This window comes from Gorilla gorilla, chromosome 2 (assembly GCF_029281585.2).
Source record: "Gorilla gorilla gorilla isolate KB3781 chromosome 2, NHGRI_mGorGor1-v2.1_pri, whole genome shotgun sequence".
Taxonomy (NCBI): domain Eukaryota; kingdom Metazoa; phylum Chordata; class Mammalia; order Primates; family Hominidae; genus Gorilla; species Gorilla gorilla.
In genome coordinates, this window is record NC_086017.1 from 20,168,598 (window position 1) to 20,183,786 (window position 15,189).

Here is a 15,189-nt window from a genome sequence, read left to right on the forward strand (position 1 = left end):
TCTGGGTGGGTGCCCCCAGCCCTGAGCGACAGTCCCCTCACTCACCTCTGCCCTCAGAGCCACCCTTCCCCACCCTCTCAGGGAAATCCCCCTGGAGACCACGGTGGGTGTGACCCCTACCACTTCCCCTTGCTGCCCTGAGAGGGCACAATGGGAGCTCTCTGAGGAGGCCATGCTGTTTCTTAGCAGCCACAGGAGTGGGTGTGCAAGTGGCTGGTGAGGGCTGGCCGGGACCCCTCTGTAGCCACCCTCCCTCAGCACCAGAGCTGGGCCCTGGGGGGCAGCACAAGCACACTCACCTCCATCCCCTGGCCCGCCCCGGCCAGGCCTGGGCCCAGCCCCCAAGAGCCTCCTGTACCTGTGTCTGGATCCGATTCAGGCCTCGGAACCACAGGATCTGGCCCCGCCGCAGCTCCCGCTCCGCGTGGTCGATCTCCTCCACGTCCTCGTTGAGCTCCTCCTCCGGGATCTCCTCCTTCTGTGTGAGCCTGCCTGCCTCCTTGAGGAACTTGAGTCTGCTGGTCGGGATGGTGGCGATGACCTGCAAGGGACCCTGTCTGTCAGGACGGTGGGGCTGTCCTTCCCGGTGGCCTTCTCTCCCTGACACCCGCTCCTCTACCTCCCTCCTCCTACCCACTCACCCAGGCATGTGATCAATCTACTCCTTCACCCACCTCACCTGTTCCTCAGCCCAGTCTTTGACAGTGTCTTTTTTTTTTTTTTTTTGAGATGGAGTTTCACTCTTGTTGCCCAGGCTGGAGTGCAATTTGCTTTTTAATTCACTCATTCAGAGTCAGGGTACATAGTGGACAATCTTGGCCTCTAGGAGCTGGACAGATGTGGCTTTGAATACCCCAGACAGCCCTGGTCCGGTGGCCTCGGGCAAGTCATTTAACCTCACCGAGCTTTGGTTTTCCTAGCTGTAAAGTGGGGGCCGCTCTGGGCATGGAGAGAACTGGGCACGGTGGACGATCTAACTCGTCCTGCATGAGCCTGGCCCGTGGCTGGCCCTCGGCTCTCCTGGGGTTACTTATTCCTCTGTCCCTTATTCCTCCTGAGGTCACTGGACCCTGAAGGCAGCCACTCCTGGACTGGGAAGGCAGAATGGGAAAGAGCTATACCTTCATTCCTAATCTTCCCCAAAAGGCTTGTCCATGGGGCTGAGGACCCAGACGCAGGCCCTACAGGAAAGCTGCGGTGGCAGATATCAGAGGCCCCTTCCATTTCCTGTAGGAGCAGTCAGGCGCTGGCATGAGTGCAGCCTCAGGGGGCTCCCTGGGAGTGTAAAGTCAGCACTGCCCGCTGGCATTAACCTTTGTCCTCTGAATCCTTCCCTCAGATACTGGGCCCAGCCCCCAAGAGCCTCCTGTAGGGGGTGGGCCCCAGTGGGATAAAGATGGCCTGGCCCCCAGGGTGCCCAGGGGTTTATCACTCTCCAAAGCAGCCCCAAAGGTTACAGGAAGTCCTTTTGGATGAAACTAAACTTTCTTATTTATCTTTCAGTTAATTTTTGTCCCTGTAGCTTCTCACTCTAGCCTGCAGACAGCTTGAAGGCAAGAAAAATGCCTCCCACCCATGGGGTCCCACTGCCTGGATGTGTGAGCACCTTGGGAATAAAGCCCCTTAGGCCCTGAGTTGTTCTGGGCCCTCCTCCCAAGCCCTGTGTCCTGGGTCAGGAGCCTTTGAGCTGCATGCTCTCAGAGCTATGACAGGGTCTGGAACTTGGGCACACATAGAAAAAGGAATTAGTGGGAGAATATTCTGGGACAAAGCCGGAAGGGCCCCTAAAGAGCATCCAGCCCAAGGAGCCCCAGAGCTGGGGCAGGCACAGCACTGAGGCCACAAATGGCCACAGGCACAGCACTGAGTAACAACGCAACGTGGCAGAGTGTGTCCTGCTTGCATTCCCTCTGAGTGCTCTAAAGGATCCTGATTGACGCCAGCCGGCCACCAGCGCCCGCAGACCACTGATTCATCTCCCTTCCTAACAAGCTGCTCCAGCCTTGAATCCCTGGCAGGCCATGGCTTCTAGCTAGAGTTTAATAACGTCATTCTCATTACATTAATGTTTTTGTTAGCTTCCATTTATGACAAGTGATACTGATTTTTCAGTTGTCTTAGTAATATGACATTGCCTTTAAAAACAAATTTAAGTTAAAAAAGCTGACGTGATTGAGAGAAGATATTACATAAACAACAGGAGCAGTGGTAGATAGATATAAGGCAAAAATCAGAGCAGTAGTACCCAGACGACCAGTATAGGACCTGGGACAAGCCCCCTTGCTCAGATGTCCAGAGATAGGGAGGAGCTTGCCTGGGGTCTGGCAGCCCATTCCTGGGGGTCCTGGATTCTCCATCCAGTGCTGTCTCCCTTGCCCTGCTAAGAGGCACCTCCTGCGACCTACCAGGAACTTACCTGGCCCCAAACGAGCTCTCCTAACCCAATGAATATGCACCACATCCACTGGTCCAGCTGCAGTGGAGAGCAGCTGAATGGCTTCCCTCCAAACTGCACGATCACTATCTGGAGGTCACAGGGGAGCAGAGAAAGAGAGAGAGAGAGGCCATCAGGGACCAGCACAGAGGGCTGGGCTCTGAGGGCCCTGCCCAGGGGCTCCAGCTGCTTGCTGCCCACCCCAGGCCTGGTTAGGGTGGGGGCCTCACTACCTGGATGGCAAAGGTGCCCAGCACGATGGTGCAGAAGATGGGGTTCCGGAAGATGCCGTCAAAGACATTGCGCTCGCCGTGGATCTTGCGGGCGTTGATCTCGTTGAAGAGCTGCATCATGACGAAGGTGTTGAAGATGATGGTGTAGTGCTCTGAGGGTGGCGAATGCAGGGGCGCGTTCCTCCCGCTGTCGATCTGGAACATCTTCTCGCCTGCCAAGTGAGAGAGTGGGGCTGGGCTGAAGGCAGTGGTGGGGGAATCAGAGGGGAGATGCCTGGCCTTTCGTGGGGGCCTCTTCTGAGCAGTGACGTGAATCCCCAAGACATCAAGGCATGCTTGGACAGTGGGGGGCCAGGGCTGTGCTGTCGGCTGGTCAGAGAGTAGGACTGAAGGGTCAGCAAAGCCCTTTCTCCTCTGTGGAAGAAAGGCCTTGGGCAACTGTCTTCCACTTTTTCTGTGGAAACCCGATAAAGGTGGACGGCCAGCTGTGTTAAAGTTGGGCGACATGGCTTCTAAAAAGTGACCTCAGACTGGAAAACTCATTCTGGACTGCGAGGACAGGATACCTGCGGGAGGTTGTGCGCTGCCCCGAGAGTGCTGCTTCTTGTTCCTGAGCATGTCCCTTGCTGAGACCTCTACAAGCTCATGGGGCTGTTACTAGAGATGCCAATTCCTATATGGAGCCCAGGACTTCTGGGCCAGGCTGGCTCTGGACCCTCCCATGTGGCTTCATTCTAACACCTGAGCTGTCACATGGCAGGGCACTGCTGTGTAGACGCTGCTGATGGGGTGTCTGATGCAGTCCTGTATCCTTTTTGTTTTGTTTTGTTTTTGAGATGGAGTCTCGTTGTTGCCCAGGCTGGAGGACAGTGGCGTGATCTCAGCTCACTGCAACATCCGCCTCCTAGGTTCAAGTGATTCTCCTGCTTTAGCCTCTCAAGTAGCTGGGATTACAGGTGCGCACCATCACGCCCCGCTAATTTTTGTATTTTTAGTAGAGATGGGGTTTCTCCATGCTGGCCATGCTGGTCTCGAATTCCTGACCTCAAGTGATCCACCCGCCTCGGCCTCCCAAAGTGCTGGGATTACAGGCATGAGCCACCGCACCTGGCCAAGTCCTGTGTCCTTTTGCACAGCTGAGTAAAGTGGTGCCAGGAGGCTTGTGGAGTTTTCTGGGTGTGAGATGTCCCAAGACTACCCAGGGTAGGCGCTGCTCAAGTGGTCAAGCCAGCAAGCTGACCAGGACCCCCGCTCTCCTCTCCTCTCCAACCCCTCCACCTCCTCTGAGTCGCTTCTAGTTCTGCATATAAGTGGCTTCCTCTAAGCTTTTTCATGATAAGTTTTACGACAGTAAAATGTGTCCTGACAACACACTACTTTCAAAATTTATAAAAGGCAACTGCCTTTGAGGAATGGATCCATGCCCACCTCCATCACACTCTGGGCTTTGAGGACGAGTGAAAGGCCAGCTCCCGGAGGCTCCTGTAAGGAGAGAACTGGCCCTGATTCCATGTAGGACTGCGGGCCAGACCCTTCCCCTCTCTGGGCCTCTGTTTCCCCATCTGTGACCTGGGGATAAGCTTTGTTGGGATTGCCTCCGAAGCATCTGTGGAAACCAGGCCAGTCTTGGCCCCAGCCAGACCTGGTTCTGTGCCCAGACTCTTCCTCAGACTGGCTGTGTGCCCTTGGGCAAGTCACCTCACCTCTCTGAGCCTTGGTGCCCTCGTTTGTAATGTGCGGTGGAGGCAAATGTTCTTGGCTCACTGAGTGGAAGACCCAACCAGGCAGCCCAAGCGGAAGCATTGTGAGAATCGGTGGTGGTGTGAGTGTGTATGCCCTTCCCTAGGAAGCCTTCCTGAGGGTCCCTTCCACGGGGCCAGGATAAGGTGCTGGAATGGGTCAGAGAAGGGGTGAGTCACTCCCCTCCCAGCCTCAGGTGCCTCTGGGGCTGCCATGCAGTGCTTCAGCACCCGGTCAGGGCCTTGCACGGTCTGTACTTGTTGTCAGGAGCTGTCACCAGTGGAGAAAGCCACTGATGGCTTTAGGGTTAGCCAGAGCTGGGACAGGGCCAGGCCCTGTTCAAGACTTGCTGGTGTGACCTTGGGCAACTTACTTGACCTCCCTGGGCCTCAATTTCCCCATTAGCAAAACAGGAGGGGGTTGTGACTCGAGAATGCTGGGTGAGAGCCATGGTGCACCCAGAAGGTGATGACCCCGCCTGGGAGAGGCGTGGGTGGGCGAGGCGCTCACCAACAAAGAGCAGGGTGAAGATGAGGGCAAGCTGGTAGACGGCATGGCCCAGGATGTTCTTCATCATGGTCCTGGAGATGAGCGGCTTGTTGCGGCCGTACGGCTTCCTCAGCAGCAGGGTCTCCGTGGGCGGCTCAGTGGCCAGTGCCAGCGAGGCAAACGTGTCCATGATGAGGTTCACCCAGAGCATCTGCACGGCCTTCAGAGGGGAGTCCTGGGGACGGGCAGGAGAGGGCTGTCACCTGTGCGCCCACCTGCTGCTGTGAAGTGCTGGGCGGGCTCATGGTGTAGTGTCCGCAGGCTCCTGCTGGAGGCTGGAGTCCGACCTGCCCCTTGGCTCCCCAGCAGGCATGGAGTTGTTCTCTGATGCCTTCTCTGGAGAACAGTGCAGACCTGCCCACCTCAGCCACATCTTCCCTGCCAGGAGATAAGTGAGTCCCCCCAGGCCCAATGGCCACCAGCTCCCTGCCTTGTGGTAAATTCAGCTGCATCTCACCGTCTTCCCCTCTCCCCTCCAGCCCCCGAGGAGGGGGTCTCTCCTGGCTGAGGCCAAGACCATTCCCACCGCCTCCGGCATGGGCTCCTACCTCCTCCCCCCACTGCCTCCTCCCCCTCGGGCTTTCTATCCTACAAACAGTGCCCGTCCCCCGCCCCCCCAATGTCTCCTCCCCTCTTATCCCGCCTTACCTTAAAAAATTATTGTGCGTATCTATGACTCAAAAATTAATACATTTCAAGGTAGGAAATATTGGCAAATGAGGAATAGCAAAAGCAACTAAAACTTGTCAAGGACCTCACCACTTTTAAGTCACCACTGTCCAGGTTCTGGGAGGGACCCTTTCGGACCTGTCTCTTTGGCTGAGAGGAGCTGGTTCTTCTGTCCCCATCCTTCCTCATACCCCCACGTATCTTGTCCACAGCAGCCAGACTTTGGCCCCTCCACGTTCCCAGAATGCCCTCCTCCCATGTCACCAGCACCTTCTGTGCCACAAGTTGCAGGACCTCTTCTCAGCCAGATGTCACTGACCTCGCCCCTGCACTCCCACTTGTAATCCTGACCCCACTCTCCTGGTCGTCGTCCTCCCTTCCTTTTAAATCTGTGTTCCTGCCTCAGCCCCATTCTCCTCCTCGTCCTGTGGCTTTAGTTACATCCATCTAGTGGCCTGTGGAACACCTCCTCCAGGAAGCCCCCAGACCCTGTAAGCTCAACAGCCCAAACCCGATGCTCTTCCCACCTCTGTTCTCTCCCAAAGCCCCATATACCTGCATCCCTTCCACTCATCACCTCCCAGGTTTCATCACAGCCCCTGCTCCTGGCTTTCTCTCTCACCTCCTCCTTGCCTCAGCCTCGCTCCCCTTGCCCCTGTCCTCCCCACCCTGGGCTTTCTCTAATTCCATATGCCTCAGGGTCACGTGTGCCCGTCTTCTTATCAATGCTGCATGGCCTTGCCACCAACTCAATCAAAGACCTCAGGCAAACTGACAGTCGTCTCAGAATCTCAGTTTCCCTATCTGGCATCAAGACCTTCTGGTTTCCAAGTTGCTGGGGCCGCAGGAGTGTTCCTCAAGCTGCCACTAGAGGGAGCGTCTCATCCACAGGCCAGGAAAGAGGGCCCTTCTGAGCAAAAGGAAGCCCCCAGCCACCCTCCCAAGGCTCCGATTCTCAGGGCTAGGGTAGCCGGAGCTGCCACCTAGATTCCCCCAGCGCAGGAAGCAACAGAGGGGAGCAGTGTTCCAGTGCCACACAGCTCTTGGGGCAGTGCTGCACTCTGGGCCTCTGGGGGCTCCTGTGGGCATGGGCTTGTCTGCCCAGGTGGCTACTGGGAGTGTTGGGCCTTGGGGATCCCCTGGGGCTAAGGGAGACCCATTCTTGCCTCCCTGGCCAGGCTGGTCAGCCCCTGTGGGGAGTATCAGGAGACTGCAAGAACAATGGCAGGTCCCTGGCCAGTCCATCCTCTAAGCCTCAGTTTCTGCCCCTGTAAAATGGGGATCATCACAGTTCCCACCTCATGGAGCTGCATGAAGAAGCAGTGAGTCTGCAGACATCTGGGGCCCGCCTGCCAGGCTCAGTGCATAGGGCTGCTCCAGACCCAGTCGTGGTATCTGGCCAGACTCCTCTGTGACCTTCCCAGTGAGCAAGACCCCCGACTCCTTCCAGTTATCCCCACCTAGCACCTCCTAAGGCACTCCACACTCCAGTCCAGAGCCAGGGCCCCAGGGCCCCCACTGGCTCTTTGTCCTCACCTGGATGCCTGATCCCCTTGGGCCCTGGCCCGCCCCTCCCTGCCTCCCTCTGCCCTCGTGGTGGCCAAGGGCCCTGCCTTCTCTTGAGGATTCCCTCTCCCGCCTCCTGCAGTGAGGGCCAGGCTGTGAGCCTGACAGCTCCCATTTGCTGGGTGACCTTGAACAAGTCACGCCACCTCTCTGAGCCTCATGTCCTCGACTCCCCTGCGGCCAGTGCCTGCACCTGAGCTCTGTGATGCAGTTCCTGGCCCCCAGCAGGTGCTCCATCAATGGGTGCCTCATCCCCGGCTGTTCTGACAGGGACAACCTGGAGTACCCTAAGGCCCCCGAGCCTCTGTGGGGGGTCTCCGCCCTCCCCCAGCCTTTGGTGTGGTCTCCTGAGGACCCACCTGCGTGATGCAGGCGCCTGTGAAGGCCACAATCACGGCCACCACGTTGACGGTGAGCTGGAACTGCAAGAATTTGGAGATGCTGTCATAGACGTTGCGGCCCCACATCACTGCCTTGACGATGCTGCTGAAATTGTCGTCTGTCAGGATGATGTCTGAGGCCTCCTTGGCCACGTCAGTGCCTGCGATGCCCTGTGGGGACAGGGACAGGAGGCTGGGTGGGGTGGCCGGGGAGGTGACCACTTCTAGCATCACCATCCTCACTCCCTCCACTTCCTCAGTCCTACACAACTCCCAGTGGGCCCAGCACAGCCAGACCACACAGGGACACCCCACTCTTCACGCTCCTCACAGACCCAGCTCCCTTCACCCTCAGGAAGCCTCACCCTGGCCCTTTCTCCCCCTCTGTTATCTTCCTCCTCAGCCTGCAAGTGCCCCCCTTCACACAGCTCCCCCAGAGCAAGAAGCATCCTACGCCTTTCCAGGAAGACCTCGGGGTCAGGCTGAGTCTTGAGAATGGTGGGCACCCACGGCAGATGGCGGGTGGGCCAAGTGTGAACTGGGGCTCCTGAGTAGCCAGCCCAAGGTTGTGTAGTCCAATCTCCCCAGCCCCCACCACCCCAGGCCCTCTGTGGGCTGCTCCTACCATGGCGAAGCCCACGTCGGCCTTCTTGAGTGCAGGCCCGTCATTGGTCCCGTCCCCCGTCACGGCCACCACCTGCCGCTGCTCAGTGTGTGTGCTGTCGATGATGCCTGTTGGGGCAGGAGTGTGCTCAGGCCCTGGGCCACTCAGGTGGGAGGCAGCCTGGGCCAGCCCTGGTCCTCGGGAGGGGCCTGGCTGGGCATGGCTTCCTCTCTGGTCCCTGTCCAGCCGCCCCCTCCATCCAGGCTCTTCCCAGCTCCAGGCTGGCCTATAGCTGCCAGCAGGTTACAGTGGGCTCCTTACTGGGCTGGTGCCGGCTTGGGGCCCCCTGTGGCCCGGGCCCTGCTCACCTCTCCAGCCCCTTCTTTGTTGTCTGCAACCTGTGGCCACATTGGCATCCACCCTAACCAGAAACACTGTATCCTCTAACTGTGCTCAGGGCCCCTCTGCCTCAGCAGGGCTCCCAGGGTTTCAGCAGGACCTCACCATCTGTTCCTCCCGACACCACTAGCCAGCACTTTCTCCCTGGGGAGTCCAGGCTTGCTGAGGGGGCCTTGGCTTTGTCATTTGCCAGTGACCTCTGCCCCACCATTCTGGCCCTGACCTCCCTCCAGACATTCATCTTCAATAAAACAGTCAACGAATAACAGAATGAACAAATGACATGTGGCCCCAGTCACTGAGCTGGGGCCAGTGGAAAAGGGTGGGTGAAGGATGTCATCGGTGGGGACCTGTGGAGTTTGTGGGACTCCTCATTCATGGGGCTTGTGAGCAGGGATGTCCGTGGGCACGACAGGAATTTGGGTATCAGCATCCGTGGGTCTCTCATTCTGCACATTGAATGTATCACCAAGGCCTGCCAATTCTGGCTCCAAAATCCCACGGAAACCCTTCCTTTTCTCTGTCTCCACCCTCTGCCACCAGCATCACTTTGTTTCCTCTCACTGACTCTGGACTCCCCCTCCAACTTGCTTCCCCACAGCAACCTCAGGATCTCTCTAACACCCATGTCTGAACCAGTTCCATCCCCCACCCATCCCCGGAATGTCGTTTTCCTGCTTTCCCCCTTGGCCTCAGGATAACATCCATGTTCTTAGCTCCACTTATGAAGTCCTCTGTGACCAGGCCTCACTCACATCCTGACCTCTTCTCTTCTCTCATCCCCTGGCCACCCCCCATCTGTGCTTATAGTCCCACAGAGCTAGCTCTCACTGGCCCTGTGTCTGGGCAGGCTGTTCCCTTGGCTGGAGGTACTCCTGTCACCCACCTGTACTGTATTTTTGGCTCAGAGGCTGCTTTTCCCAGGAAGCCTTTCTGACCCTCTGAGGATCCCTGCCTGCCCTTAATCAGATCCATGTAACTCTATGTGCTGCTCCATCCTTGCGCATCTCTCTGCTCTGTGCCTAGCAGACGGCAGCAGCCTGTGGAATGGGGCGCTGAGTTCCACAACTTGGGGCACTGTGCCCCCAACCTGCTCCCTGCAGCTCTACCCTCTTTCAGGCCCAGCTGCAGTGCCGTGTGTTCTGGGAATCGTTCTGGGCTGCTCCCACCCAGCTGGCGGTGACCCCTCAGTTCCACCGTCCTGGACTCAGCCTCCCCAAGCTTGTCCCCTTGGGACATTAGGCCTGAGTTTCCATAGTTCCCTCAGTCAGCCGGGGGGCTCCTCCAAGGCAGGGAGGGGTCAAATTTCTGCCCTGTGGCTCCCAGGTGGTGCGGACCTTTGCATAGCTCAAGCTGTGCGGAAAGCTGGGAGGAAACCTCTCCCTAGACCCCTCCCTGCCTCCAGTCCTGGGGTGGCCTGACTGCGTGCAGTCACCAGGGGCCTTCCTGTGACTGCTTCCTATGGTCACATTTCTGTTCTGTCCCCGCAGACCTCTCAGCAACTATTCCCACCATGGACCACACTCTCCTCCTCCACAGGCCTCCTTCCTTGTCTTCCCGGCACCACTCCCCACTGACCATCCTCCTGCCCCTCTAGCCTCCTCCCCTTGGCCTCCTCTGTAGGTTCTCAGCCTGCACCATCACTCAGGCAGCTCTTGGCTTCTGCAGCTCCTCTCTCCCCACCCACATGTGCCACCCAGGACTCTGTCTCAGGCCTGCTCTCCCTCCTCGCTCAATGTCCAATGCTCTTCTCCAACAGGTATAGACTGATGGGATCCCAGACCCTCCTGCTCCTCATCCCTCCATGACATGCAAACCACCACCCAGCCCAGACCCCTCCACTACCCAAACTTTCTCAGACCCACACCTGGCAGCTCCACTTGAGGTGTCACCATTGTGGGCAGGTGACAACTCTTAAGCAGGACAATCCTACAGGTCCCTTCACTGCCAGGCCGTGCTCTGCACTGCAGGGTAAGTTTTCTAAAATGATGCTTCTACCCTCTAAACCCTCCCATGTTCCTGTGCCTGGTGACACGGTGCAGGCCATGACGGGGTGCTTGTGGTGGGCATTGGCGGCCCTGCAGGATCTGCTGCCCCCCCACCTGCTCCAGTCTCCTGTAGCTTCCCTCTCCCACCCCGAGGTCCTGGCCCAGATCCTTGAAGGCATCTGGGGATCTTCTGCCTCTAGCCCTTTGCAGAGCAGTTCCCTGCCTTGCCTCAAGCACAGGCCCTACCAACCCTGGAGCCCATCCCACCTTCCATGGCCTGTGACCTAAAGCCTCCCTAGTCCAAGTTAGAGGAAGTGTTGGGTCCAGAGCACCCCTGCCAGCAGTGCAGCCTTTTGCTCTATGCAGGGACCACTTATTCAATGCCTGCTGCATGCAGCCTGGCCCATGAATTCCATGTGGGCAGGACCAGGCCTGTCCTGAGCAGGGCTGGCACCTAGCAGGACCTCAGTAAACAGTTATGGAGAGAATGAGTGAATGAATAAGAATAAGGATGGGCTGGGTGCCTTCTGCTCCCTTGTGGTTCTGGGGTTCTGGGTTTCTCTCCCCAGGCCAGATCTGCTTCCATTAATGTCCTTGGGCAGCACCTTTGAAAGAGGAATCCAAGATGTTCTAGGGCTGATCTCCAGTGGACCCCTGCTCCCATAGCCATTTTACAAATGAGGAAACTGAGTCCCAGAGTGGGATTTGCCCAAGGCCACAGAGCAGGTCAGTGGCAAAGCCAGGACCATGTGACTCTAAAAATACCCAGTTGGCTGGGCACAGTGGCTCCTACCTGTAATCCCAGCACTTTGGGATGCCAAGGCAGGAGGACTGCTTGAGGCCAGGAGTTTGCAACCAGCCTGGGCAACATAGTGAGACCCTGTCTCTATAAAGAATTAAAAAAAATTATCCAGGCATGTTGACACATGCCTGTAGTCTTAGCTACTTGGGATGCTGAGGCAGGAGGATGGCTTGAGCCTAGGTGTTTGAGGTTGCAGTGAGCTATGATCACACCACTGCACTCTAGCTTGGGCGACAGAGGGAGACCCTGTCTCAAATAAAATAAAATAAAAATAAAGAGTGCCCAGCACCTGGCCACCTAGGCTCAGCAAGTGGTGTACCCTCCCTCTGGAGGGAGGAGCAAGACTTTGGCTTTTGGTCTCATCCCTCAGGTGGCTATTCCCAGGAGAGCGCATCCCTGGGGTCCTGGTCACAAATGTTGGTTGGGGGCCTCAGGGACCAGACAGACCAAGAGACTTAAAGCTCTGAGACCAGACTGAGAACGAGTGAAGTAGGCTGAGTATCGGACAACAAGCAGCAGTAAGGACTATGTCAAAGGTGAGAGAGCAGGGTCTGCGTAGTCTTTCAAATCCATCATTTAAAAAGGCGCTGTACCGGCCACATACAACACGTCTGTGGGCCCCATTCAGCCCTGAGCCAGGAGTTTGGGACCCCACACAGGCCCAGGTCCATTGCTTCCTAGGGGAGTTGGAGGCCCACAGAGAAGACTTAGCCCCATCTCCTTCTGGCCCCTTGCAGGCTCCTGGGGCTGAAAAGGGGGTGACATAAGGCTGTGCCCAGGTGTGGAGAGTCAGGGGCGAGGGGCCGTTCCCTTCTGGGAAGAAGCTGCAAGTGCCAGGAGAGGAGGGCCCAGCTTCTGGCCTGGTGCTGGGCTTCAGGATTGCCCGTGCCCGCCCAAGTCTTACCTTTAACCAGGGTATGCTTGTCCGTGGGGGAGGAGCGAGCCAGCACCCGCAGCTTTGGCCAGATCTTGTCAATTCGCTCCTGCTCAATCTGGAGAGGGATGGGGAAGGGGGCGGGTCGGTGGGGTCGGAGAGAGAAACTGAGGCCTGGAGAAGGGAGGGGACATGCCCAGAGTCACTGGGCTCTTAGCAGCACACTGGCTGGCTTCTGTACAAGCATGCAGCACCCTACCTCCCAGCTCCCATCTGAGCGTGTTCCCCTGAGGATGCTTTACGTGGGGACACGCACCTCCCCCTTCTCGTTGCGGATCCTCCTGTTGAACTCCTTGCCCTCGAGGCACAGAAAGTCCTCCCCAGGATGGATGATGCCACACTTGATGGCGATGGCCCGAGCCGTGTTGATATTGTCGCCAGTGACCATGCGAACCGTGATGCCTGCCCGCTGGCACTTGCGGATGGCTTCCGGGACCTGGGCAGGAGGGCAGGGGCCATGGGGGAGGGCACCACCTCAGGCAGACTCCCCCTGCCTTCATGGATTCCAGAGGAGCCCTTCTCACAGGCAGCTCTACTGAAAGGGGACTAGATGACTATGAGATGCTGATGACGCACATGGCATATGGGCCACAGCCTCCCTTCCTGTGCCAACGGCAGGCATTGTTAATCAATCACACATCCTTTGATTAAACCCTGATGTGGTTCTCATCACAGAGTCCCAGGTCGCTACCACCTATTGACCATGACGGTCCATCCTGAGACAGAACCATTGGCTGTCTCGACCTGGGCGAAGACTTTGGAAAGACTTCCATGAACGCCTCCTCAGATCTGGCCCCAGGTAAGCTTGGCCAGGTGAACTTCTCTTTGCCTCATCCACATACATAGTTCCTGCAAACTTGACAAATCTATTTGTGTATTTTCAGTTTCTTGGGGGGACATTTGCATTTGGGGGCATTTTACTTACAGAATGTGACACGGATTTAGAATATGTATAAAGGATTATGCTTCATGTAAAATATGCCATTTCTCTGCAATAATAAGGATAGGTTCTGTCCTCTCTGGCTGTAATGACAGACGGATATCTGGGACAATCAGGCCAGATCAGAGCCAGCCAATCAGAAGGCACAAGGCTTCCCATCCCCGCCCCACCCTACCCCAGCAGCCGGCCCCGAGCAGAGCTGGGAGTTTCCCCGAGGAAACCAGCCTGGAGCTGGGGCAGCCCTTTATACACAACAGAAATCAATGGAACGAGTGATTCTTACCCGAGGGCAGTGACAAATAATAAAATAATATTTGCTGCAGAACGTCTTTCAGTGGGAGAGAACATGTCAAGGGCAGAAAATCCAGTTGTTTGGGAAGACCACAGCCTGTTAGAATCTCCAGCCTGGAAGGGCTCAGTCCGACGTTCCCTCCCTGCACACCCCACAGTGACCAGGAGCGCACTCCAGCATCCACCTGCCAAGCCACTGCTGAGGGAGTTGGAAGACTATGGATTGAGTTGTATTCCCCCCAAAAGACAGACTGGAGCCCTAAGCCCCAGTACCTGTGTATGTGACCTTGCTTAGAGATAGGGTCATTATAGTGGTAAATCCAGCTAAAATGAGCACATCACAGTAAGCCCTAATCCAACAGGAATGGTGTCCTTATAAAGAGGAAATTTCGACACAAAGATATGCAAAGGAGATGCCATGCAGAAATCAGGGTGCTGCTTCTACACTCCAAGGAGGCCAAAGGTGGCCAGCAAGCCACTGGAAGCTGAGAGAGAGGCAGAGACAGCTCCTCCCTATCGTCACTGGAAACAGCCAGCCCTGCTGACACCTTGGTCTCAAACAGATGTACAGCCTTCAGGACTGTGAGACAGCAAACTGCTCTTGAGCCACTCAGTTTGCATGACTTTGTTACAGCAGCCCTAGAAAACTAGTACAAAGAGTTAGAAGGTGGGGCCAAGCCTGACTGGGACAGCTCCTGCCTGGGGTCTCCTTTCTGCCTTCAGCAATGGTAAAAACAAGGAATCGGCCTTGACTATCTCGCCTGTATCCACCCCATTCACAGCACCTGCCACTCCTTCAGCCCCCACCACCATCGTCTCAAGCTGGGTCATTGCCCAGCCTGCCTCTGGGCAGGAGGGCAGGGGCCATGGGGGAGGGCACCACCCTCCCTGTGTACCCTGTGCAGAGGGCACTCCCTGGCCCCTCTTTCCTTACCCTGGCCACCAGTGACCTGCCTGAGTGTCAGCCTGTGGGGCTGCTCTCTTTCAGGGGTTCCACCCTGATGCCTTCAAGAGGAAACCCACAGTTCTGAGCGTGGCTGTCTTGTGGCGTGAGGAACGGATGCCCCGGAGGGGCAGGGTCCCAGTAAGGAGGCCTCTCCAGCTACTGGAGTTGTCTAAGAGACCGGCTCTGTGGTGGCAGGTAGTGATCTCCCCGTTGTCGAAGGGTTAGAGCAGGGCCAGCTGACCACCAGCCTCCTCTGGGGCTTATTTCCAGGGCCTGGGGAGAAGCCTTCCAGTGCCCACTCGGGGTTTGGGGGCCACGTGAGCAAGGCCCCTGCCTAGTGCCACAGCGGCTAATCACATAAGCAAACGTGACCTCATTCTTACAGGGCTGGAGGGAGTGGGAATGTGGAATGTCCAAGATCTTGTTTATATAACTTACTAACATCCTCATGATGGCTGTAAACTGGGCTGTGGTCCCCTGCTGTCTCCTGTCCGTGAGAACAGCAAAGAGCTGCTGTTTCCTGGGAACACACACCTTATCTGGCTCCTGCCTCCAAAAGGAGGAATTTAGGTTCTTGGTTTCAAAGACGCTGGAGGACTTGGAGTTGGAAAGGGCTTTGGGTCATTGACTTTGACCCTCTGCTAATTCCCTAGATCCGTTCCCAGGTGTCCTCAACAGATGGGCTGGTCAGCCTCTGCTTGCACACCCCTGATG

At 56.9% G+C, this 15,189-nt stretch overlaps 1 protein-coding gene across 13 annotated transcripts in view; it reads right to left on the reverse strand.

The window, feature by feature from the left end:
- ATP2B2 (ATPase plasma membrane Ca2+ transporting 2) overlaps positions 1-15,189 on the reverse strand; it is a 385,217-nt gene that overhangs the window by 13,792 nt on the left and 356,236 nt on the right. For all 13 annotated transcript variants that reach the window (XM_031009131.3, XM_031009134.3, XM_004033609.5 and 10 more), the window contains 8 exons: positions 12,555-12,734; positions 12,269-12,356; positions 8,197-8,303; positions 7,551-7,742; positions 4,918-5,131; positions 2,668-2,879; positions 2,417-2,524; positions 359-541 (listed from right to left, as the gene is read on the reverse strand). In XM_031009131.3, coding sequence (XP_030864991.1) covers positions 359-541; positions 2,417-2,524; positions 2,668-2,879; positions 4,918-5,131; positions 7,551-7,742; positions 8,197-8,303; positions 12,269-12,356; positions 12,555-12,734 — 1,284 coding nt within the window. The remainder of the gene's footprint in view (positions 1-358; positions 542-2,416; positions 2,525-2,667; positions 2,880-4,917; positions 5,132-7,550; positions 7,743-8,196; positions 8,304-12,268; positions 12,357-12,554; positions 12,735-15,189) is intronic.